This window comes from Ranitomeya variabilis, chromosome 2 (assembly GCF_051348905.1).
Source record: "Ranitomeya variabilis isolate aRanVar5 chromosome 2, aRanVar5.hap1, whole genome shotgun sequence".
Lineage (NCBI taxonomy): Eukaryota > Metazoa > Chordata > Amphibia > Anura > Dendrobatidae > Ranitomeya > Ranitomeya variabilis.
In genome coordinates, this window is record NC_135233.1 from 1,005,830,878 (window position 1) to 1,005,858,218 (window position 27,341).

General features: G+C 45.1%; 1 protein-coding gene across 1 annotated transcript in view; it reads left to right on the plus strand.

Moving 5' to 3' along the window:
• The window catches only part of LOC143808513 (saxiphilin-like), a 104,027-nt gene that overhangs the window by 16,786 nt on the left and 59,900 nt on the right, over positions 1-27,341 (plus strand). Inside the window, exons 5-10 of the mRNA XM_077291263.1 lie at positions 1,415-1,621; positions 1,942-2,157; positions 7,378-7,569; positions 10,056-10,191; positions 22,280-22,335; positions 25,183-25,346. Coding sequence (XP_077147378.1) covers positions 1,415-1,621; positions 1,942-2,157; positions 7,378-7,569; positions 10,056-10,191; positions 22,280-22,335; positions 25,183-25,346 — 971 coding nt within the window. The remainder of the gene's footprint in view (positions 1-1,414; positions 1,622-1,941; positions 2,158-7,377; positions 7,570-10,055; positions 10,192-22,279; positions 22,336-25,182; positions 25,347-27,341) is intronic.

The window sequence follows — 27,341 nt, forward strand, 5'->3', positions numbered from 1 at the left end:
GAAAACACATTGATTCGCCATACATACTGACTGTACTCCTTTGGGCTAAGGCCTCTTTCACACTTCCGTCGTTCGGGGTGCGTCATAATGCAGTGAAGTGACGTATCGACGGATGTTGTGAAAATAGTGGAAAACGTGTGCAACGCATCCAGTGTTATGACGGATGCGTCGAAGGAGTTCTTGCCTGCATTTTCAGGTATAAGATGAGAGAGAGAGATATTTCCCCTGACTTGAACATTCATTCCGGGCATGCTCAGAATAAAAAAACGGGATACGTCGCTGGATTCCTGTGTTTGACGGTAACGGATCCTGCGTCCATAGTCTTCCATTATAGCCAATGACGGACAGCGCAGGACCCGTCGCTGATGGTTATTCTGACATGCAGAAAAAACGTTCCTCTGAACGTTTTCTCCGCACGACGGACCTCTATTTTCCGACTGATCCAGTGCACGATGGATGAAACGGATGGCCAACCATCACAATCCGTCACTAATACAAGTCTATGGGAAAAAACAGGATCCTGCAGAAAAATTTGCAGGATCCTGTTTTTTCAAATCTCGACTGATTTAAACGGGAGGAAAAAGATGGAAGTGTGAAAGAGGCCTAAATCTTTACATTATATTAAAAGTAGCCATCAAAACAGAAACTGCAACTTTAAAGGGAACCTGTCACCCCCAAAATCGATGGTGAGGTAAGTTCACCGTCATTAGGGGCTTATCTACAGCATTCTGTAATGCTGTAGATAAGCCCCCGATGTTACCTGAAAGAGGAGAAAGAGACGTTAGATTATACTCACCCAGGGGCGGTCCCGCTCCGATGGGTGTCTCAGGTCCGGTACAGCGCCTCCCATCTTCATTCCATGACGTCCTCTTCTGGTCTCCACGCCGCGGCTCCGGCGCAGGCGTACTCTGTCTGCCCTGTTGAGGGCAGAGCAAAGTACTGCAGTGCACAGGTGCCGGGAAAGGTCAGAGAGGCCCGGCACCTGCGCACTGCAGTACTTTGCTCTGCCCTCAACAGGGCAGACAAAGTACGCCTGCGCCGGAGCCGCGGTGTGAAGACCAGAAGGGGACGTCATGGAATGAAGAAAGGAGGCGCCGGAGGGGACCTCAGACACCCATCGGACCAGACCGCAGTGGGACCGCCCCTGGGTGAATATAATCTAACCTCTTTTTCTCCTCTTTCAGGTAACAACGGGAGCTTATCTACAGCATTACAGAATGCTGTAGATAAGCCCCTGATGATGGTGGGCTTACCTCACCATCGATTTTGGGGGTGACAGGTTCCCTTTAATCTCTATTTTAGAAAAAAAAAACATGCAATGCTTCAGGACCTTCGTTCCCAAAGTTAAGATTATATGATACCACATACATAGCAAAAAACAGCTTCATAAACTCTTGGTTATATCCATTTTTAGCAAACAAACCTCCCTGCTTGAAGGAACGTCAGAAACTGCTCAGTGCTAAACCTTCACCAGCAGTTTTTGTACCGGAATGTGATGAAAAGGGCAACTATCGACCTCAGCAGTCCCATGTCTACTCCTGGTGCGTGGATGAATATGGGGAAGAGGTTTTTGGTTCCAGAAGTTTCCCTGGAAAACCACCAAAACCATGTGAAGCTTCTGGTAAGGATCTACTTTACCCTTCCATCCTCTCCCTGTGCATCGATGTTATTACAGGCAGTGATTACAGATATATCACTACACGGAGTCACTATAATGATTTATCACTGATACATTGTGACTATATAATTGTGTAAAATCATTGTTGGGCTCATTGTTATTATATGCTGAAGTGATAGAGAAGAAGGTGGATCTAAGCTCGGCCTACATCAGCTCTGATGGGCTGAGAAATATTTGATGAAAGTATGGTTTGAAGGTCATCCTACAATATAGTCAGGAATATACAGATAATAACACCAATTCTTCTATATTTGTCTTATCAGGTGAAACGCTCTGCATAAAAGAACGTAATAAAGTGCTCAGCGCAACAGAACCTTTACGAGGAGCCTTTGTACCGGACTGTGATGAAAAAGGCTACTTTAGTCCATTGCAGTTCCACGGCAGCACCGGATACAGTTGGTGTGTTACCAAGAATGGTGACGAGATAAAGGGTACAAGGACTGGACCGGGGCAGACACCCCCTACGTGTGCGGTCCCAGGTGAGGAACTACAGAGTATGCCAGGCATTACATTTGTAGGACACCGGCTGACCAAGGCCACTTTTCTAAGCCCCAACACAATTACTAAATGTACAATAGACAAAACGGCGGTCCGACACAAAGTCACAAAAAATACTACTTTTTGCTCTAATATACCATATTTTGCAACTTCTTAACACTATAAATCTGTCATAAAGATTTAATAAATTCTCTTCTTAAAGTTCAATTCAATATGAAAGATCACAAAAAATCTTTGCCCTGATTTTTATGCCCTCTTTTTGGACCTTTGCTAGCCACGCCCATCCATTTTTTAAATCAGAAAATCTTTTTATTAAAATGTTTTGTTACACAAACAGAAAAACACAAAACCCCCAATCCCGCCCTACGCTCAGCCATTTGGTGCTACAGTGAAGCATCATACCGCTTAACTGTAAAGTGCTGCGGAATATGTTGGCGCTGCAAAAATAAGTATTTTATACTGTGGTTATCTACTTGAACATTGTGCATGCCACCTTTGTCTATGCCATCTTAACCACTTTACCTGCCTAAGTGGATCAAGAAAGATAAGTACTAGTCATATCTATATATACTTACCTTGTAATGTCTTCACATCCTGTTCCATCCAGATGTGTCCTCTTCCCAGAATTCCAAGCGGCGTTAGTTCGCCGACCTCCATATTGGGACACCCAAGTGATGGATGTCTCAATATGGAAACTGCTGGAGGTACCAGCCTCTTGAGCGGTACCACCAGCTGCACACCGTAAACACCACACACACACATTGTATATGCCGTACGCACCACACACACACACACACACACACACACACACACACACACACAGTCTATGTCATATGCACCACACACACACACACACTGTATACACCTCTTGTGTGGTACCACCAGTGGAACACCGTCGCGAATACGTTGCTGCCGGGATCAGCCAAATGTTTCACTGACCGCCACCATCTTTGTACAGGAGGAGCGCAGAGCACATGGGGTAGAGAGGTAAAAAAAGAGACGAAAGACGGGAGAAGCCACAAATGGGGAAAGAGAGAGTGGATAGGTGGTTGAGCACATGGGGGGGGAGAGAATCTCAACGCTGCAAAGCCTGCCCTCATCGTGACATTACCGCCCTCCCGAAGCGATAGCATCAGGCCTCCATCAAGTTCTCAATATTTGCTTATCTTTTAGTTTTTGTTTTTATTAATGTAAGATGAACATAGCTCTTAGCTTTTGCCTGACTGTTCCAATTGAAACAATGATTACAGAGAAGCCTCATTCATACAACTGTGTTGCATGTCCGTGTTCTACCAGTGTTTTCCACGGATACAGCACCTACCCATTACAGTCTATGGGGCTGTTCACAAGTTCGTTTTTTACAGCAACACATATGAAAAAGGCCAATACAAGTCTATTAATATTGTAAAGTATGTGCTAGAAGCTTGATAATCTATTTATTTATCCATACGTGAAAAATACTTAAGAAACACTGAAGATACACTAACCAAATACTGATGACACATGTATTGAAACACTGATGGAACACAAAACCAAACACAGATGGCACACTGTGAACACTGATGATACACTGACTAAACACTGCTGACACACAAAACCCACTGATGAAACACTAACATAAACACTGATGACACAAAAGACCAAACACTGATGATAGACTTACCAAACACTAAGGGCATGTAAGCAGGTTGAACGGATGCAGTACGCAGGGATTGCAGAGCAGTACGGTATAATAATATTATTTATTTTAACAGTAAAGGTAAGGTAATCTCCTCGCAGGGAGTTAATGAGCAGTGAAGAAAATGATTTATAGAACAACAAGAAATAAATGAAATTATCAGAATGAGTGCGACAGTCTGAGTTTCAAATAACACTTATCGTAGCTCCTGATGGGGTCCATAGGCCATAGTCCGATGGGGGTAGTAGTGCCGGCAATGGCTGGTTTAGGGTCCTCAGATGAGGTCCATAGTTAACTATCCATCTTATGGCAGAAGTGGGCGGTCTCCGGTTTTACCCGTTGAGCCCCTAGTCCATTTATCTGCGGAGCAAAAGAGTAAAGCTCTCCACAAGGTTCCTCGTGGCACGTGTCTCTCTGAGCAGCTGCCGTCACCTGAATGGCTGCTCTGCACAGCTCTGCTCGGCGTGCGCTCCTCTATGTGCCAGCCGAAGTGAGGATTGCTGTCTTAGTCTCTGTCCCACATGGGTGTCGCTGTGCGTCTGACAGCAATGGGGGAGGCATCTCAGGGTTCTGCACCTGGCCCTCGCTCCTCCACATGAGCGCTGCACTCTGCTTAGCTGGGCGCTGTCTCTCATATTGCAAAGCGCGCCGCACGCATGCCTCTGCTCTCACTGCTGGCGGGAAACTAACTGTTTCTTTACGAGCTTTCTCCTCACTGCCTGGCTTAGTCACGCCCCCTCTTTCCGGGTCATGGAATCTGTCCTGTCCCCTATTCTTTTCCCCAGGCAACATGGGATGCAGACCCAGCATGATGCAGGCACACGCAGCCCGGTCTTCCTCCTTACAGTCCCTCTCTCCTTACCATACCACGAGTGAGGATTCTTTGTGTCGATTTTTTTCGGAGATGGGCCAGATGCCTACAGTTTTCGCACCCATTTCTGCCTCTCTTGCACTTCGTTTTGTCAAAGAAAATTGTTCTGCGTATATTGCATGGGCGGAACAGTATTTTGAGGCAAGTCTTGAATTTTCTCGTCATGAGTACTCAGAACTTCAGGTATCTCATACAGAATTTCGACATCGGGCTCTTCTCCATGGCATTCAATGTTCACCTCCACTAAGTCATCTGACTGCACTTCCTCAGCAGGCCGCAGCTCTCGGTTTTCTCCAGCCTCACAGCCATCCAGAACATGGAGTGACACCCGTATACTTGGTTCCTCCTTCAAGAGTGCAGTTCCCAACACCTGACTGTGCACTAGGTGTGAGTTCTACCTCCGCCTCTTCACTGGGGTCGCCGTCATCTTCAACTTCCATGCTCTTGGGTAATGCAGAAATCTTGCTGCAGGCAAATGACACCGTCTCCCTCACTTCTCTTCATCTGGGGCCATGGCTCTGCCTTGTTCTGGGTGAGGCTCCCCTCTGCTCACTGTACCATTTCTTCCAGTTACAGCATTCTCTCCAGTGAGCATGACCTTTGGTGGGGTGAGCGAATCTTCGCTGTTGGCTGTCTCGTGTAGGGCAACTCCTTGACATGTGTCCCATTTTTCCACAAGTCCAACACTCACTTCTGCACCTGTCTGGTGGGCGCGTCGGTCTAGTTCGCCATCCTCCAAGAGAGGCATACCCACTCTGTAAGCACTCTTCATGCCGGGATATAGGATTAGACTGCTGCTGGAGTTTCTCTTACACTTCGTATCTCTCCTCTAATTTCTCTTATCTCTTGCTGTAAGTTACACCGAGGTATGGGACTGGACTCCAAGGTAGCAGCAAAGGCTTCCATTAGCCTCCCTATTTCTGCCCTAATGTTTTGCATTTCCTGCCATAATTCATGGGACCACTCCGGCTCAGCCTCAGCAGTTCCGGACCCAGCATGATGCAGGCACCTGCAGCCCGGTCTCCCTCCTTGCAGACACATGGATCGAAATTACTGATCACACACTGACCTAACACTGATATGTGACCCATAATACTGTATGCAGCAGTATATGGGGCCCATAATACTGTATGGAAGACTATAAGGTGCACATAATAATGTATGGAGGACTATATGGGACCCATAAAAATGTATGGAGGACTATATGGTACCAATAATACTGTATGGAGGACTATATGGGGCCCATAATAATGTTCTGAGTCTGAGGATGATATAGGGATATAGGACCCATAATACAGTATTGAGGACTATATGTGGCCCATAAAAATGTTATAAGGATTGTATGGGACCCATAATTCTGTATGGAGGACTATATGGGGCCCATAATACTATACGGAGGACTATATGGGGCTCCTAATACTGAATGAAGGACTATATTGGGCCCATAATACTGTATGGAGGATTATGTGAGGCTTCTAATACTTTATGGAGGAATATGTGGGACCCATTATACTGTATGTAGGACTATGTGGGGCCCATTATACGGTTTTCATAACTATATGGGGTCATTATGCTGTTTGCAGGTATATGTGAAGGGGCCTTTATACTTTTTGCCTATCTATGTGTGGGACTATGTGAAGGCCATTATACTGTTTGCATGTCTATGAGGGGCTGCTATTATACTGTTTTCTATATGAAGGCACATTATGCCGTGTGGCGATCACAGTTGGGGGATCATACTGTATTAGGGTCAACATACTTTACCGAGTTTGCTACAGTAGGGTCTTCATGCCATGTGGAAGAATTGAGGGTACTGTGGAAGAATTCACTGTGGGTGTATCATACTGTGTTTCAGGGAGACACTATTCTTAGCATCATTGGGGGGTGCCCAATTAGAACTGATATAGTGATTTGTATGTATGTTCCTGTTCACGTGAATCAATTAGTGGATGTACTCGCAGCATGCTGGTATTGTTTTCTCATGCTACATCGGCATGAGAAAAAAAGCGTTGTTCAGCACCGCGCCATAGTATAACAGAGTATATTCTCTAATGCGAGAGAATCAGATCGATTATGCTTATGAGTGAGAGTTTGACACGAGTGTCATCTTACTGTTATCCATTTCTCGCGCATGATAGAATCACAGCACAGGTGTGGAGAAGATGGAGAACCTAATTTCTCCATCTTCTCCATTGTCTCTGTGCACAAACATCGGACTGCAATGATATTTTAAATGCAACCAGCTTGTTGTGATTGTCTTCTCTTGCTGATTGGCAGGAGAAAAATTGGGGCGAGTGCTATCCGATAAGATATCAGATAGGACTTGGCAATGTTATACATTAGTATGAGCAAGAGGCAGTAATGGCCGATATATCAGTATTTGAAAAAAGGCTGGATGCTTTTCTCTCAACAAATAGCATTGTGGGATATACAGTAGATAATCTAGAGATAGAGGTGAACCTGATGGGCCTGTGTCTTTTTTCAATATATGTAATTATATGTTGTTGTTTCAAAGCCTAAAAGGTGTTTCCTTTCTATGCTATTGAAGGTGTAGTCATGTAATCAAATTTTTTTTGTCCATTTTTTTCATGAAAAATAATTATTAAATGTTTATAACATTCTTATACATTATTGCCTCATTATGTATTTCAGCTCCTGTTACGCTGCACTATGCCGTCGCTGTGGTTAAAAAATCGAGTAGCTTCCATCTTGATCAATTGAAAGGCAAGAGATCTTGTCATTCTGCGGTGGGAGAGGCAGCAGGTTGGGTCGCTCCTTTGAATGTACTCCTTAAGAAGAAATTACTGTTGTGGGAAGAACCGGAACAAAAAACAATTGAAAAAGGTACAAGCGGGTACGGGTACAAGGGAGTATGAGGGAGAGATTAGGCTAACTTCATATCAGCGCTTACAAGATGAACGCCAATCAGCTTGCAAGTGCTATATCCTTCCCTATATCCTTTCCTCTGAGGTGGCCGGTAGACTAGGCAATGTGCAGTAAAATATAGAAGTAAAAATCCCTTCATTCTTGAGAACAAAAATATTTTGTCAAGTAAAAGCAAAGTAGCTTGTTTTTACAAGGAATTTGCAAATTCATCCATTTTAGAAAATAAGAAAATACTTTTAAGGATACCTTTCACACATGCAAAATTTGCAATCCATAGAAATGTATTGGCCCAGACTGCACACATGTGCATGGAGAATATACACTTCTCCACAGGGCACCAGACCGTCTCCTGGACCCTCTGCATGTCTAATGTATGGTTTCTTACACACCATATTATCATGTTGCGTGAATAGGAAAATTTGATTAGTAAATATCTCTGAAACTCCATTTGGAAATACGATATCTGTTAGGGTTAGCGGAACGCACCAAATAATTAGAATAGAGAGAGTAAAGTGCGTTCGCAGCCCGGGGTCCACCGTGCAGAGATGGAACCTGCTGCTAAGTAATGACGGACTATATGGCGGTACAATGTAGATACACACATGGGTTAACCTCACCCTGTGTGAAGGAAGCGAACCCTGTTACGTCACAGGGCCGTGGTACCGCACCTAGAGCGCAAGCAAGGAGTCTCAGAACTCAATCCCAAGACACAGGATTTGAGTTCATATAGACCTCTTGCGCTCGACATCGCAACTGAGGTGTCAGAGTGAAGGAAACAATGTTAATAAAGATGCACGAGAGTGCATGCGGTGCCGCACTGGCGGACGCCACTAACCACCCAGGCTTGGGACAGGAAAGCGCTGTGAAAGCACACGGCGCCGCACTGGCGGTCACAGCAATAGACGCTGCTTTGTGTGTTACGTGCTGATGGCTAAGTCGGGCGCTAGAACGCAAACATCCACCTTACGCGAGCAGTCATACCATAAGGATGGGATATTTAAGGACAACTTGCACTCATCAACACACACTCATATACAAATGTACACTAGCGCATCGCCGTGCGGTCATGCGAACCTTTTATAGCTGCAGCAAGTACAGGACCTTCCCAGAAGGACCAATGGGAAGCTGCCACAGAAGTTGAGCACCTTCAGGACCTTCCTGGAGGACCAATGGAATCTACTGCAGTATCTGAGCATGTGACCCTCGATCTCCAATGGGAGATCTTACCCTGGGCATGCTCAGGAGGGGAAAAGCAGGACTTAGTCCCGAAAGCGTCTGCTCGCCGCTGCCCAGCACCGGCTTCAATGGCAGAAGCTGGAAAAGCAGCAGTAACCCTATACACAGAGTGAGATTGAGCAAGACACTGGGACCGACGTCTCCGCTGAACAGACTCCACTGTGGCTGGAGAAGAGTGGGAGACCGCAGCGGAGATGGTTCGAGATTCCCCCTGTGCAGAGGCGGGAACTCGACACCTAACAATATCTTTACTGAAACAATAAATATAGAAATACACTTCAAATTCCTGCAGATGGAAAATTATCTGCTGCTGATTTCCAGTCTATTGACTAATGATTAGAGAGGAGCCGATCAGGCAATTAATTTTTCCCGGTAAATTAAATTTTTAGTTAAGATTTTCTCCACTAATTTACGGTAATCTTCTTTATTATATTCTGGGATCTAGAGAGACCCCAGTGCATAGTAAACATAAGATGTAAAAATACTTATACTCACCTTAGCTTTCCCCTCTCCGGCTCCTCCACTTGTCTCCATCACCTGTTCGGTCCTGACCGCATCTTCTTATCACCGCTGAATCACCTAGCTAACTTACAATAGGGTTTTGCGTGATCTCATATAAGGTCACGCTCACGACGTTGCACCGTGACCTTGCATGTGCAGGTGCTGAACTGTCCTGGGTCTCTCACTAAGCTGCGACTTCCAGCTCTGATTCAGCCCAGGACAAATCTGTGCAATCAGCTTGAGAAGAGCCCTAGCGTGAGGAGACCCTGGGATTTCAGCGCTCGTGGCGGTGGTAAGAAGCTGTAACGAGGAGTGGAAAGGTGATGTTGAGGAAAGAGGGTCCAGAAAGGTGAGCAATAAAGGGAGCATAAGTATTTTTCTCATATTCTTATGACCTTTTATGGTGAAGAAAAACAGAGGCCAGAGATCACCATATTATTGGATTATCGCCGAAGCAATTTACAAAAATGTGTAAAATTCCACTCCACTCGAACATATTTATTCATCTCTATTAATAATTTATTCCTAATTAAACTTTATTTTAGTTGCAATGTAGTATCAGGTCCTATTCAGGTTGTCTTTTAATACCAAATAACAGATGTTGTTTACATTTTTTACCGGTATTCAAGTAAAAAATAGATAGTTCTCAACGATCTGTATTGGTGACATAATTTCTAGAAATTGACTACACTCTATTTCCACCATAGTTGCCTCAGAGATCTTCTCAGCGAGCTGTGCCCCAGGGGCCCAAGAGGCGAACCTGTGTGAGCAGTGTGCAGGTCAGGAAGATAAGTGCACACGTGGTCCTGGAGAGCCGTACTATGGGGATGAAGGCGCCTTTAGGTGAGCTACAATGCAACTTTTAAGGTTGTGTTTCTATGAGGAGTTTTTAGTAGGTTTTTGATACTACTTACTTTTGCTGCATCACAATTTAATGTAGTCTAACTTTTGAAATTTACCATTTGACTCTTACTATCCTCTGAGACTTTATTCTCGCACTTTGTCTGACAATACAAATACAACCAGGTTCAAGGCAGCATGACAGCATAATTCCATTCTAAACAAACAACAGAACTAAGTAAAGAATTTTTTCCTAAGAAAAATCAGGCACACCTTTAGACTACACATCTGTTGTTGAGATTAATAGAGAATAAAAAAATCAAGTCAATTTATTGGGAGGAAATCTGTTCTGTAGTAAAGACTGCAGCAAATCAGCAACCATTGGTGGGTGAAGAGGTCACGTGACACCAATGTCAAGTGACTCCTGGGAATTGTAGCACCAACATCATCATCATTGCAATGGCACTGCTCTGTGAGGTCACCATCAAGTGTTTTTACATTATGAGGGGCACTGGAACAATTAAGGAGCGATTGTCTAGCAGTATTCAGCCTCTTCAATGAACCCATGTACATTAGATTAAAGTAGTCCAAATGTTCGGATTTTGATGGCATCGATCCATGATGTGTAATGCACTGTTTCCAAACTCCGGTCCTCAAGATCTGCCATCTGGTCATATTTTCAAAATTTCCTTAGCATTGCACAGGTGATTATTGCATTCCAGTACCTGTGCAATACTAAGGAAATCTTGAAAACATGACCTGGTGGTGGGCCTTGAGGAAGGAAGTTGGGAAGCACTGATCTAATGTGTATGAAGCCCTTCCGACTCCACCCTGATAGATAAAGTTCAAGAAGAAATCAATGCCAAAACAAGACTTACTCATTATCATGGGAGACTTGAATGCTAAATTGGGCAAACATGGAACCAGTTTTGGAAACTTTGGATTTGTTGAACGAAACAAAGCTAAAGGAAGAGTCATTGACTTTTGTATGACAAATTAACTAGCCATCATGAACACCTTCTTCCAAAATCACAAAAGGAGAATCTACACATTAACATTACCGAATGGGCCCTATAAGAATCAGATTGACTACATATGTATCATTCCTATTAAAATAAGGCCAGGAGCTGACTGTGGAAATGATAATTGACATCAGAGATTATAGTTAAGCTGCACGAATGGACTAGACAACAGGTCGTTTCTAACTTTGAGTTGATCAACAATAAACAACAGGCAGAAGACACCACCTTTCAGCCATGGTTAACAGAAGAGACCCTAAAGATCATCAATGACTGACTGCCAAAAGCAAAAGGTGAAAAGCAGGATACAGACAACATCAGTAAAAGGCTAAAGAGTAAAGACAGCTATTCAAGCAAACAAAGAACTTTATTACCAAAAGATATTTACAGAGATAAAAAGTGAACATCAGAAGGGCAACACAAGGAAGGCATACCTAAAGATCAAAGAGATACATCAAAGAGATACAACCAAAGTTTCAACCAAGAGTGGGCATATTGAAAGACGCCAACAGCAACAACTGAGATAGAACAGATCAAAGAAAGATGGAAAGAGTACACCTCCACAAGAACTACTCAGTGATATGAGAAGAATATGAGCCAGGAAATGATAGAGTCGAACATCCTGAAAGATGTTGCTTTGATCAAGCTTCTGTCAAGCAAAAAAGCACCTAGATGTGACAATATTCAAATAGAACTAATAAAGTCTTCTGATGCAGCAGTTGATGTCATCACTTACCTGTGTCGACAGATATGGACAACTCGTAAATGCCCCAAGGACTGCACAAAATGCTATTGACTGTGGAATCTATCAGACTATTTCGCTCATACATCTTGGCAGCAAAACACTACTGAATAACCTACAAAGACGGATACAGCTTTACTTTGAGAAAGAGCTGGCAGAAGAACAAGCAGGATTCATAAAAGGCAGAGGAACAAGAGATGTAATAATTGCTAATATTAGATGGATAAGGGAAAAGGCCAAAGAAGACAACAAGGAGATCTATTTTTGCTTCATCGACTACAGAAAAATACCATGAAGGATGTGTGTGTGCCAAACCATCTGATTATCTTCAGGAATCTTTAATTTTGCAAAGAAGCAACAGTCCGAATGGAACATGGTAAATGCCATGGTTCAAAGTAGAGCAAGGTGTCAGACAAGGCTGCATCCTGTACCATTTCTTTTTAATTTATGTGCAGAAGGAAGGCTGAACTTACAGAAAAAAGGAATCAAAATTGCTGGACAAATCATCAACAATCTTAAATACGCAGACAATACAACACTGATAACAACAAATGAAGATGGAATGAAGGACATACTGTATTACGGAGAAAGTTCGAACATGGGAGTGCTACTGAATACAAAGAAGTAGGGTTGAGCAAAACGGGTCGGCCATTTTCAGAAGTCGCCGACTTTTGGCAAAGTTGGGTTTCATGAAACCCGACCCGACCCCAGTGTGGGGTCGGCCATGAGGTCGGCGATCTTCTGAATCTGGTATCGGAATTCCGATACTGAGTTTCGATATGTTTGCGATATCGGAACTCGGTATCGGAATCCACATTTAAGTGTAAAATAAAGAATTAAAATAGAAAATATTGATATACTCACCCTCTGACGCACCCTGGTACTAACCGGCATCTTCCGTTCCTAAGAACGGCGCTTGAAAGACCTTTCGAATGCTTCACGGCTTGTGATTGGTTGCAGCGGCCCACGTGACCGCTGAGCGACCAATCACAACAAGCCGTGACATAATTCTCAGGTCCTAAATTCCTCATTCTAGGAATTTAGGCCATGAAAATTACGTCACGGCTTTTGATTGGTCGCTGAGCGGTCACGTGGGCCGCCGCGACCAATCACAAAGCCGTGACGTCATCTAAGGCCCTTCACGCGCTAATTCTTAAGAAGGAAGGCTGCCGGAAAGAAGCCGAGGGTGAGTATATTCCTATTAGGTATATACTCACCCTCGGACGCACCCTGCTTCTTTCCAGCAGCCTTCCTTTTTAAGAATTAGCGCGTGAAGGGCCTTAAAAAGGAAGGCTGCTGGAAAGAAGCAGGGTGCGTCCGAGGGTGAGTATATACCTAATAGGAATATACTCACCCTCGGCTTCTTTCCGGCAGCCTTCCTTCTTAAGAATTAGCGCGTGAAGGGCCTTAGATGACGTCACGGCTTTGTGATTGGTCGCGGCGGCCCACGTGACCGCTCAGCGACCAATCACAAGCCGTGACGTAATTCTCATCGCCTAAATTCCTAGAATGAGGAATTTAGGACCTGAGAATTACGTCACGGCTTGTTGTGATTGGTCGCTCAGCGGTCACGTGGGCCGCCGCGACCAATCACAAGCCGTGAAGCATTCGAAAGGTCTTTCAAGCGACATTCTTAGGAACGGAAGATGCCGGTTAGTACCAGGGTGTGTCAGAGTGTGAGTATATCAATATTTTTTAGTTTAATTCTTTATTTTACACTTAAATATGGATCCCAGGGCCTGAAGGAGAGTTTCCTCTCCTTCAGACCCTGGGAACCATAGTATCCCATTGCACTGCATTGGGTTTCGCGTTTCGGCCGACCCCGACCCCGACTTTTCTATAGGATCGGCCGATTTCACTCGACCCGACTTTTGAGAAAGTCGGGTTTCGTGAAACCCGACCCGATCCTATAAAAATAAAAGTCGCTCAACCCTACAAAGAAGAAAAAAAATCAAAGAGTTGTAAATCCAGGTAGCAGTAAGGTGTCTCAAGAGGCAGTGGAAGCCATAGCAATGCTTTGTCAGGCATTTGTAAACCGCGTGTTGGGTGTTTAGTGGGTATTTTTACTAGTTATTATACTATGTATCTGATATTGTCTGCTGTGCTTATCCATAGGATGTACTGTTTACAACTCCTTAATGGCCGCTTGTATATGGTCATAGTGATTGGGTGACTCTATGTTAAAATTGTTAATATATACTATGTACTTTATTTAATATTATATATATATATATATATATATATATATATATATATATATATATATATATATATATATATATATATATCACGTTGCAATTGAGAATTTGCATATTACTGTGGTTCCTACAGTCCGTCCTTGTGTCTGCACTTTGGGAGTTTAACTAAATATTTTTTATATACTGCATTCAATAAAGTTCATTAATTTTTAATCAATTAATGTTATTACTTTAGTTTTGGCACTTTTTTTGCTTTTGGTGTTTCAATACAAAGAAGACAAAGAATTTGACTGCTGACAGGTATGAACGGGACTCATTTGAGATGGACATTGCCAAACTGAAAGTTGTATAAGACTTCAACCTATTCAGGATCAATGATCACCCAAGATGCAGCGATGACACTGAATGTTAATAGGAGAGTAGCTATGGGAAAATCAACAATGACGTCACTTTACAAGGTCTTCAAATCAAGGAACATTTTGCTGTGGAATGAAGGCACAGCTCATACATAGTCCGGTCAATTCTGTAGTAACATATGGGTGTGAAACCTGTACAATAGAGAAACAAGACAAAAGAATCGAAATGTGGTGCTGGAGATTTATGTTACCAATACCACAGATGGCAAGAACAAACAAATCAATTTTGGAACTAATCAAGCCAGACATGACACGTGAAGCCAGGATCAACAAGCTATGACTTTCCTACCCTGGTTACATCATATGCAGAGAACAATCACTGGAGAACGGCATCACGGTATAGAAGGAACAAAGCAAAGAGGAAAACCAGCAATATGATGGCTTGATACAATCAAAATAACGACGTAGAAGACCCTGATGGACCTATCTAGGCTTGCACAATATCAATCTTCCTACAGATTATTCATACACCAAGTGACCATGTCTCGAGATTGAGCAAAAGGCCATTAAATAAGTAAATAATGATTGAAATCAGAGAACCTAACACCCCTTGCCTGTGTCTCCTTTTCTCACTTCCACAGCAACTGTGGTCACTGAATTAATGCATTATACATAACATAATTGCTAAAAACTTAGTGTAGCTAAAAGTAAATTATCTTTTTAGCAAATACCTCCGCACTGGGATAATCTATAAGCATCAAACTTCTGTCGCCTAAAGCTGGCCATCTACTAGTCTAATATAATTGCAATGTTTTGGAACAAACTGCCTATAAAGACAGTATCTTTTTTAAAAAAAATAAACACTCAAAAGGCATGTTCCAAATTATTATGCACTGCAGAGTTTTCAACCTTTTTTTATTTTATTTTGAACAAAAAATGGCCAATTGTGAAGTTATAAGCATTATCAGCTTATTACAAAATGAAATCAAACAGTTTTCAAGTGAAAACTTTATTCTAGGTGATGTTACATTTTGTAAGAGTCATGTCGGTCTGGTAGTCGGGGGCAGGTATATCTCGCCCAGGTATTTGTCCTATGTGAATTAGACCGCTCAGTATCTTCAGGATACTGATGGGTTAATAACTGCAGGAATAAAAGATGACCAGCTGGGGGTTGTGGGCGTCAGCCTGGGGCACACAGAATGCCTGTCTGTGTGAGACAAACGTGAGTGAGAGCTGTGCTCATGAACTGTGTAATGTTAGCTGGGTGGGAGAAGCCCCCCCAGTTGTTAGATAGCAACGTATTTGTTTAGTTAGTGCCGGACAGGCTAGGATTTATTTTTATGTTTTGTTTTCTTGATTGCTTTCACGTTAATAAATCTGACCTACGGTCAGCCTACTCAGAACCCTGCTGTTCGCCTCAGAGTTTAATGCACAAACCACGTGACCTTTGACCCTAGCAAAGGCGATCCCGGAGTGTTTTGTCACATTGTGGTGAACGCGGGCACTCCGTGGCACAGGCGACAGTATGGAAGACGTGGTGAAAGCCCTAGCACAGTCCGCTGCCGTACAGCAGGAAGCTAATCGCTTGATGGCCGCACAGCTGAAGGAGTTAGTGGACAAGACGGCTGCAGACCGCCAGCTTCTCCAACAGGTGGCGCAGCGCTTGGTGAGCATGCCTGAGATGGACCCGGAAGCAGAGTCCTGGAGTATCCATGTGAGTCGATACTGGCAAAAGCTGACCACAGAAGATGACGTCGAGGCGTACCTGACAACGTTTGAGTGGACGGCATTGAGAGAGAAGTGGCCGAAGGCACGGTGGGCCGATCTGATTGCCCCATTTCTCTCCGGCGAGGCCCAAAAAGCTTACCATGACTTGGACCCGGAAGTCGCTCAGGACTTTGAGAAGCTGAAAGCAGAGGTCCTGGCCCGGCTCAGTGTGACGACGGCTGTCCGTGCACAGAGGGTACACCAGTGGACATACCAGCAAGATAAACCGGCGCGGTCCCAGATGTTTGACCTGATCTATTTAACAAAGAAATGGCTGCAACCCGAGGTACTGACAACACCAGAGATAATCCAGCGGGTAGTCCTGGACAAGTACCTGAGAGCCCTACCACCAGCGCTGAAAAGGTGGGTAAGCCAAGGAAATCCCACGACAGCGGATCAACTTGTGGAGTTGGTGGAGCGTTATGCCGTGGCAGAAGGACTTCCCGACGATACCACTACCACCCGGTCGGTGCCTTCTCCTCGTGGAACCGGTAAGACTGTTCCAGGGACTACGGGTGAAGGAAAGTCGCCTAAAACTGTGGGGGAGGAACATGGGACTGCTCGCACTCCGAGACCGAGAGTGTCGGACTATGGTCTCAATAGGGGGCCTGTGAGGTGTTTTCGCTGCCATGAGAAGGGCCATGTTTCTGCGAACTGTCCTGTTACCACTGAACCCATGCAGTGCGACGTTACAGACTCTAAAAAATGCATGTCTTTGGTTACACGGCTAGTGAGTGTGAATGCGGGTCAAAATGATACAGCGAAACATCTGTGTGAATTATCTGTTGATGGGAAAAATGTTGTGGCATTACTAGACTCTGGAAGTGTGGTGACTCTGGTGAAAGCCAGCCTGGTGGCACTTCCATCTGGTCCGTCTGACAAGTTTTCTGTAACGTGTGTGCATGGTGACACCTGCTCGTACCCTACAGCGGTCATTTGTATTTCCACTCCCTATGGGTCTGTGCAACACAAAGTGGGACTCGTTCCCGCATTGTTACAGGATATAATCTTGGGCAGAGATTTTCCTCATTTCTGGCAGTTGTGGGAGAATCAGTTGCTCCTTCACGGTAGTTATACCCGAGAATCTTTTCCCATGCCATCTGGAGGTCCCGAGCTCCTTGAGGAGGCCCCACAGGCAGATGCTGCTGAGGAGGTTGGTGAATCTAACCTTCAGTACCCCTTCTCAGTTATGGCGGGGGAGACTGAGGAAACTGAGGAAACTCAGCGAGAGGTGGTGGCAGGCAGCCATCCGGCACCCTGCCTGCCAGACTTGGGAGTCCAGTTGGATGACTTCCACAGCGAGCAGATGAAAGATCCTACCCTGACTTCAGCTAGGAAAAATGTAAAAATGATAGATGGGGTACCCGTAGAACCTGACACTAGGCTAGCGTACCCGTACATGATTCTTGAAAATGATTTGCTCTACCAGGCAGAGAAAAAAGGAGAGGACACTGTGCAACGCTTAGTGGTACCCAAACCTTATCGGCGGAAGGTACTGGACCTGGCCCACGGACATATAATGGGGGGACATCTGGGGGTGCAGAAAACCACAGAAAGGATATCCCATTGTTTTGTGTGGCCCGGCATACATAGTGATGTGCGTAACTATTGTGAGTCCTGTCCAGAGTGCCAAATCTCCGCGCCTAAACCTCGGTTCCGTACCCCTTTGGTACCTCTCCCTATCATTGGAGTCCTATTTGAGAGAATTGGGATGGATTTGGTTGGGCCCCTTCCCCGGTCCGCACGTGGACACCAACATATCCTCGTCATCGTGGACTATGCCACTCGTTACCCGGAAGCCATCCCTTTACTTAACACGGCTACCAAAACGATCGCCAAGGAGTTGGTACAGGTGTTTAGTCGGGTGGGAATTCCAAAACAGATACTCACCGACCAGGGGACTCCCTTTATGTCAAGGGTATGAAGGAGCTCTGCAGACTCTTACAAATAGACCCGTTACGTACATCTGTCTATCACCCTCAAACAGATGGGTTGGTGGAGCGGTTCAATAAAACCTTAAAACAGATGCTCCGAAAGGCGATAGACAAAGATGGGAAGAACTGGGATTACTTGTTACCCTATTTGCTATTTGCCATCAGGGAGGTTCCCCAGTCTTCCACGAGGTTCTCACCTTTCGAGCTATTGTACGCCCGTCGTCCCCGGGGACTATTGGACGTTGCAAAAGAAACCTGGGAAGGTCAAGTCACTCCCTTTAAAACAGTGATAGACCATGTAACGCAAATGCAGGACCGTATTGCCGCTGTAATGCCTATGGTTAAGGAACATATGTTACAGGCCCAGGGGGCCCAAAGGCAAAGTTATGATAGAGGCGCCAAGGTCCGCACATTTGCACCCGGGGAGAGGGTGTTGATCCTGATCCCTACGGTCGATAGTAAATTCCTGGCGAAATGGCAGGGCCCCTTTGAGGTCATGGAAAGAGTTGGTGAAGTAAACTATAAAGTGTACCAGCATGGTAAAAGAAAACCAGAACAGATTTATCATGTGAATCTGATAAAACCCTGGAAAGACCGCTCTGCCCTAACAGCGGATCTGTCTCGTCCAGTTTGCTCACCTACCGTACCGGAGGTGCAGATTGCTGAGACTCTCTCTGAACAGCAAAAGTCTGAAGTTAAGCAGTTTTTGTTACAGAACCGACAGTTTTTCTCGGAAAAACCGGGCCAGACTAAGCTGGTGAAACATGAGATTGTCACAGAGCCTGGTGTCACAGTTCATGTGAAGCCCTACCGGATTCCGGAAGCACGCTGTGAAGCCGTCTCCCGGGAAGTAAGGGCAATGTTGGACTTAGGAGTCATTGAGGAGTCGCACAGCGCCTGGTCCAGTCCAATCGTGTTGATACCTAAGCCGGATGGCTCCATACGGTTTTGTAATGACTTTAGGAAATTGAATTCGGTTTCCAAATTTGATGCGTACCCTATGCCCCAGGTCGATGAGTTAATCGACCGACTTGGCAAAGCCCGGTACATTACGACCCTGGCTCTAACAAAGGGGCACTGGCAGATCCCTCTGACAGAGGCGGCCAGAGAGAAGACGGCGTTTGCTACACCGGAAGGACTGTTCCAGTATTTCTACATGCCGTTTGGACTTCACGGAGCACCAGCAACGTTCCAGAGACTGATGGATCGTGTCTTGACGCCCCACAGGCAGTACGCTTCTGCCTACCTGGATGACATCGTAATTTATAGCATGGACTGGGAGACTCACCTCCGGAAGGTGCAGGCGGTGATTGATGACTTGCGAGACGCAGGCCTAACGGCGAACCCCAAGAAATGTCACATCGGGCTTGAAGAAGCCCGATATTTGGGCTACGTGATTGGCAGAGGAGTTGTTAAACCCCAGATCGATAAAATACAGGCAATTCAGGGTTGGCCGCAGCCAGTAAACAAGAAACAAGTACAAGCTTTCCTGGGAATTGCCGGCTATTATCGCCGGTTCATACCCAATTTTGCAGCCACTGCTACCCCCTTGACGGATCTTACCAAAGGGAAGGGTTCCGTCATGGTAAAATGGTCCTCAGCTGCCGAAGAGGCCTTCCATAGCCTGAAACGGGCTTTGTGCTCTCAGCTTGTGCTGGTGACTCCGGATTTCAGCAGCGAGTTTGTGGTGCAAACTGATGCCTCTGATACTGGTGTCGGAGCTGTACTTTCCCAGGTGAGGGACGGAGTGGAACACCCGGTCCTCTACCTCAGCCGGAAACTGAATATACATGAGCAGAGGTATGCCGTGGTTGAAAAAGAGTGCCTAGCCATTAAATGGGCTCTCGACTCCCTCAAGTATTACCTGGCAGGTAGGAAGTTTAGGCTGGTCACGGACCATGCCCCTCTCAAGTGGATGCACCTCCACAAGGACCACAATAGTCGGGTAACCCGGTGGTTCCTTGCCCTGCAGGCTTACTCTTTCACGGTGGACCACCGACCCGGAGTGCAGATGGGGAATGCTGATGCCCTGTCCCGAGTGCACTGTTTCGAGGGTGTTCTTGCTTGACCGGAGTGGTCTGAGCAGGGGGGGAGGATATGTAAGAGTCATGTCGGTCTGGTAGTCGGGGGCAGGTATATCTTGCCCAGGTATTTGTCCTATGTAAATTAGACCGCTCAGTATCTTCAGGATACTGATGGGTTAATAACTGCTGGAATAAAAGATGACCAGCTGGGGGTTGTGGGCGTCAGCCTGGGGCACACAGAATGCCTGTCTGTGTGAGACAAACGTGAGTGAGAGCTGTGCTCATGAACTGTGTAATGTTAGCTGGGTGGGAGAAGCCCCCCCAGTTGTTAGTATTTGTTTAGTTAGTGCCGGACAGGCTAGGATTTATTTTTATGTTTTGTTTTCTTGATTGCTTTCACGTTAATAAATCTGACCTACGGTCAGCCTACTCAGAACCCTGCTGTTCGCCTCAGAGTTTAATGCACAAACCACGTGACATTTGACCTCAGCAAAGGCGATCCCGGAGTGTTTTGTCACAATTTGCACATAGGACCCCTTGTTCGAAAGAAGCTTCTGAACTCTCTCGTCCATTGAATTTGTCAGTTTTTGGATGGTTTCTGCTTCAATTGTTTTGCATGTGGACAGAATACCTTCCCAGAGCTGTTGCTTAGATGTGAACTGCCTCCCGCCATCATAGACACTCCTTTTGATGATGCTCCAGAGTTTCTCAATGGGGTTGAGGTCAGGGGAACATGGTGGCCACACCATAAGTTAGTTCTCTTTTATGCCCATACCAGCCAGAGATGCAGATGTGTTTTTTGCAGCATGAGACGGTGCATTATCATGCATGAAAATGATCTTGCTGCGGAAAGCACGGTTCTTAATCTTGAACCATGGCAGGAAGTGTTGTTTTAGAAACTCCACATAGATTATGGAGTTCATCTTTACCCCTTCAGGGATCATAAAGGGGCTGACAATCTCTCTCCCCATGATTCCAGCCCAAAACATTACTCCACCCACTTGTTGGCGCCTTAGCCATGTTTTCATGGGGTGTCCATCAACTAGCCATCCTCCACTCCATCCATCTGGACCATCGAGCGTTGCACGGCACTCAGCAGTGAACAGAACAGTTTGGAAGTCAGTCTTCATGTATCGTTTGGCCCACTGAAGCCGTTTCTGCTTGTGTGCAGTGGATAGAGGTGGCCGGCAGGATGGCTTATGCACCTCTGAAGGACCCTGCATCTTGTTGTTCTGGGGACGTTGGAGGCACCAGCAGCTTCAAAAACTTGTCTGCTGCTATGACAAGGCTTTTTTGCAGCTGCTCTTTTAACCTTACGCAATTGCCTGTTGGAAAGAGTCCTCAATTTTTCCTTATCAGCACGCACATGTGTGTACTGGGAATCAGCTACATACTTCTTGATTGTGCGATGATCACGATGAAGTGTCTTGGCAATGTTGATTGCAGTCATGCTTTGACCTAAATACTCCACAATTTGTTGCTTCTCAGCAGCCGACACATCCTTTTTCTTTCCCATTTAGGCAAAAAATGTAGGCTGCTTAATAATGTGGAACAGCCTTCTTAAGTAGTCTTGTCTTTACTTGGACACACCTGCCAAACTAATTTGCACAGGTATCTGCAATTGCTTTCAGTGATATAAAGAGCCCTGACACACATCACCATCAATGAGTTTAAATGACACAAAAAAATTCTAACCTTATCACTCCTAAACTCTTTGTGCATAATAATTTGGAACACTGTGTAGATGGCTGTCTGACGAACAGTGTTTCTCAGCCCATATTCCCATAGTTCCTTGGCTGAATGATCATTCCTGTGTTCTCTATAATAAATCTGCTGGCTGACACCTTGGTACCCCCACTCACATTAGACAGTCGGCTGAACCTGTTGATATCGGTGGTTTTGGCAGACATTAGGCTAATGTGTATGGGAGCTTTTAAGGTGAATCTAGCTCTGGCAGGCACTAAGTCATATATTTATTATAGATACATTTTTTTTGTAATGGGGAGTATAAAATAATGACTTATGAATGCATGCTTTTTTTCTTTGGTCAGGTGTTTGAGAGAGGATAAAGGAGATGTGGCTTTTGTAGAAGACACAGCATTAACAGGTAATGTTATGTAGGTGTCATTTTTATGGTTGTACTAGGACCTATGCAGCCATATCACTAGGGCACTGCAAAGTGACAAGAGCAAAACTACAGAATTCTAGCACAACATCTCCAGTGCGTTTCACTTTTATAATGTTTGATTGCTATTGTACAGTATGCAGATATAAACCATCAGCGGGTTGTCTGTCTATTGGTAGAGTATAAATACACAGTCTATGTATGTATGTCTATGTCTATGTATCGTTTAGTGTGACGGTACCTTAATACATATGCTGTGACAACGGCAGCAAATGTATGCTCAATGTATATTTACAATAGCTCCAAATAAATAAACAATGATGAAAGGATCTTATCAAGGCAGATAAGATCGTGTGGATCGCCTTTGGAAATGTCATTATTATTCATGCTTGGTTTGACTCTGGTTAAGGTGATAGGGCACTTAATCTTTTAAACTCTTCCTGAGGCCGGTTTCACACGTCAGTGGCTCCAGTACGTGTGGCCACAGTTTTCTCACGTACCGGAGACACTGACTCACGTAGACACATTAAAATAAATGTGTCTCTGCACATGTCAGCGTGTTTTCACGGACCGTGTGTGAAAAACATGGAGACATGTCAGTGTTCTTGGGAGCGCACGGATCACACGGACCCACTAAAGTTAATGGGTCCGTGTAAACATGTACCGCACACGGATGCTGTCCGTGTGCCGCCCGTGTGCCGACTGACTACCACACGGACCGTGCAGGAGACAGCGCTATAGTAAGCGCTGTCCCCCCAGCATGTGGTTCTGAAGCCGCCTTTCATTCCTTCTCTCCAGCAGTGTTCGCTGGAGAGAAGGAATGAAAAATCAATTTTTTTTATTATTTTTGTGTTTAAAATAAAGATCCTTGTCACCTGCCGCCTCCCACCCCCTGTGCGCCCACCCGCTGGCATTAAAATACTCACCCAGCTCCCTCGATGCTTCCTGTCAGCGCCGCAGCTTGTACTGTATGAGCGGTCACATGGTGCCGCTCATTACAGTGATGAATATGCGGCTCCACATCCCATAGGGGACTGCGGACTGGGAGTTACCGGCTCCTCCATCAGTAGTCATTTTATATCTAACAAGAGAGGGGACTATATGATAAAAGATGGTGCTGTGAATAACAAAAATAACAAGAATACACTATGTAAGAGTCAGAGCTGTATATAACAGCAGAGGAAGCTATATAATAAGGGAGGGCATCATATATAACTAGAGAGGATGGTACGTAATAAGGGATGGTGTTATACATACCAAAAGAGAAAACTATGTAACTAAGGATGATGTTATACATAATAAGTGAGTACACTATACACTAAGGGACTGTGCTATACATAATAAGTGAGTACACTTTATACTAAAGGACTGTTTTAGACATAATAATTGAGAATAACGTCTTCCTCCACCTCCCCCAGTTCCTAAATCCATTATAAATCCTCCTTCCTCCCATTCCAATCCCCCACACCCCTCATTGTCCTCCACCCCCCTGCATCCCATTATTGCCTTCTCCCCCACCCCCATGATTGCCCTCTTCTCCACCTCCATCATTGTTCTTTCCACTGCTGCCATCATTGCCTTCTCCCCACCACCCCATCATTATCCATTCCACGACCTCCATCATTTCCCCCTCTCCACCATCCCGATCATTACCCATTCCACTGCCTCCATCATTGCCTCCTCCTCACCACCCCATCACTGTCCTTTCCCCTGCCATCATCATTGTCTGCTCCCCCATAATTACCCATTCCACAACCTCTATCATTTCCTCCTCCGCCACCATCCTCATCATTGCCCTTTCCACCACCATCATTGTCTTTTCCCCCACCTCCCCCATCAGTGCCCATTATACCGCCTCCATCATTTCCTCCTCCCCACCACCCCATTATTGCCAATTCACCACCTCCATCATTTCCTCCTCCCCCACCACCCCCATTATTGCCCTTTCCACCACCCCATCATTGCTTTCTCCCCCACCACCCCTATCATTGTCCTCTCCGTCAACCAAATCATTGCCTTCTGCCCCATCCCCCATCATTGCCCTCTCTGTCAACCCAATCATTGCCTTCTGCCCCATCACCCCATCATTGCCATCTCCATCAACCCAATCATTGCCTTCTGCCCTATCACCCCTATCATTGCTCTCTCCTCCACCTACACACACACAGACACACACAGCACCATTCACCTCTCTGCATACACACACACAGACACACACAGCACCATTCACCTCTCTGCACACAGACACACACAGCACCATTCCCCTCTCTGCATACACACAAACACACACAGACACACACAGCACCATTCGCCTCTCTGCATACACACACAGGCACACACAGCACCATTCACCTCTCTGCACACACACACACACCACCTCACCTCTGAGCACGGCATCCTGAAGCCGCACCATCGCCGGCAGCTTCTTGTCTCGCACAGCCGGGACGCTGAATGTTGATGACATTCACACGTTGCTGTGTGAGACAGGAAGTGCGGGCAGGAAGCAGGATGGATATATTCAATGCAGTTCCGCTCCGCTGCCATTTTCTCTTGCAGGCAGCACACATGAGGACAATCTGGCCTCAGGGGCGGATAAACTGGCCAGATTGCCCTCATTATTAGCCACCCTGCTGGGCCCCCCAGAGCCTTCGGGCCCCGATGCAGAAGCATCGGTTGAACCAGCGGTATGTCCACCCATGAACAAGGCTTCTCCAAAATCTATAAAGCTGAAACACTTGTACGTTTATTTCACCATACATCAGATTTCAGTTACAGATTTAATATACTGTATATCTTCTTCTCATATAAATTCCATGTATTGTTCTTCAGGGCAATACTCGGACAATTTTGAGCTGCTGTGTCCAGACAATACTAGAAGACCACTAAGCCAATACAAAATCTGTAACTTTGGAAGAATCCCCAGACATGCTGTGGTGACCAGAAGCACCGGAGACAAGATGAAGGATATCATCGAGTATCTTCTTCAGGCCCAGGTAACATTATAAGCATCATCTGAAATTAATAATATAGTCATACAAGGCGCATGTGATTAACGGGTAGGCAGGTGGTGAATTTGCATATACACATCTCTGAAGAATTGTCAGATTAGGGACAGAAATAGAGTTAACTTAGGTAATTTTCAGCTTTTGGCTGGAGTCACACTAGCGATTTTAAAATTGGTCCATTTTGGTTCCTGCAAAGTCGGATGAATGTAATACAAATGTCATGCGTTTTTCATGCGAGTATAATTCGATTTTTCACATCTAGCATCCGATTTACATCCGAATGCAATGTGATTGCTTTCCAATTGCAGTGCGATTTCAACATGAGCTTTTACATGACATTCTCTATGTCATTTACACATCAATTTGAAAGGAAATATTGGTCCAAACATATATATACAGTGGGTACGGAAAGTATTCAAACCCCTATAAAATTTTTCACTCTGTTTCATTGAAGCCATTTGCTAAATTAAAAAAAATTCATTCATTTTTTATCCACATTAATGTACATTCCGCACCCAATCTTGACTGAAAAAAAACAGAAATGAAGAAATTTTTGCAAATTTAATAAAAAAGAAAAACTGAAATATCACATGGCCATAAGTATTCATACCCTTTACTCAGACCCTCATATTTAACTCACATGCTGTCAATTTGTGATCCTACTTCATATGGTTCTACTCCTTCATTGGAGTCCAGCTGTGCTTCTTTAAACTGATAGGACTTGATTTGGAAAGGCACACACTTGTCTATATAAGACCTCACAGTTCACAGTGCATGTCAGACCAAATGAGAATCAAGAGGTCAAAAGGAACTGGCCAAGGAGCTCAGAGACAGAACTGTGGCAAGGCACAGATCTTGCCATGGTTACAACAGAATTCTGCAGTTCTCAAGGTTCCTAAGAACACAGTGGCCTCCATAATCCTTAAATAGAAGAAGTTTGGGACCACCAGAAGTCTTCCTAGACCTTGCCGTCCAGCCAAACTGTGCAATCATGGGAGAAGAGCCTTGGCGAGAGAGGTAAAAAAGAACCCTAAGATCACTGTGGCTGAGCTCCAGAGATGCAGTAGGGAGATGGGAGAAAGTTCCACAAAGTCAACTATCACTGCTGCCCTCCACCAGTTGGGCCTTTATGGCCGAGTGGCCCAACGGAAGCCTCTCCTCAGTGCAAGACATGTGAAAGCCAGCATAGAGTTTGCTAAAAAATTCACAAAGGACTCCCAGACTATGAGAAATTAGATTCTCTGGTCTGATGAGACGAAGATAGACCTTTTTGGTGATAATTCTAAGCGGTATGTGTGGGAAAACCAAGCAATGCTCATCACCTGCCCAATACAAGCCCAACAGTAAAACATGGTGGTGGCAGTATCATGCTATGGGGGTGTTTTTCAGGTGCAGGAACAGGACGACGGGATGTCATTGAAGGAAACATGAATGTGGCCAAGTACATGGGCCGCAGACTTGGCCGAAGGTTCACCTTCCAGCAAGACAAAGACCCTAAGCACACAGCTAAAATAACAAAGGAGTAGCTTCAGAAAAACTCTGTGACCATTCTTGACTTGCCCAGCCAGAGCCCTGACCTAAACCCAAATGAGCATTTCTGGAGAGACTCAAAAATGGCTGTCCTCCAAGATTCACCATCCAACCTGATGAAACTGGAGAGGATCTCCAAGGAAGAATGGCAGAGGATCTGCAAGGAAGAATGGCAGAGGATCTGCAAGGAAGAATGGCAGAGGATCCCCAAATTCAGGTGTGAAAAGCTTGTTGCATCATTCCCAAGAAGACTCATTGCTGTACTAGCTCAAAAGGGTGCTTCTACTCAATACTAAGCAATACTGAATTAGTGATGAGCGAGTGTGCGCTTTACTCGAGTTTTCTGAGCATGCTCGGGTGTTCTCCGAGTTTCTTGGGTATGCTCATAGATTTTGTTTATGTCCCCGCAGTTTCATGATTTGCGGCTGTTAGACAACCTGAACACATGCGGCG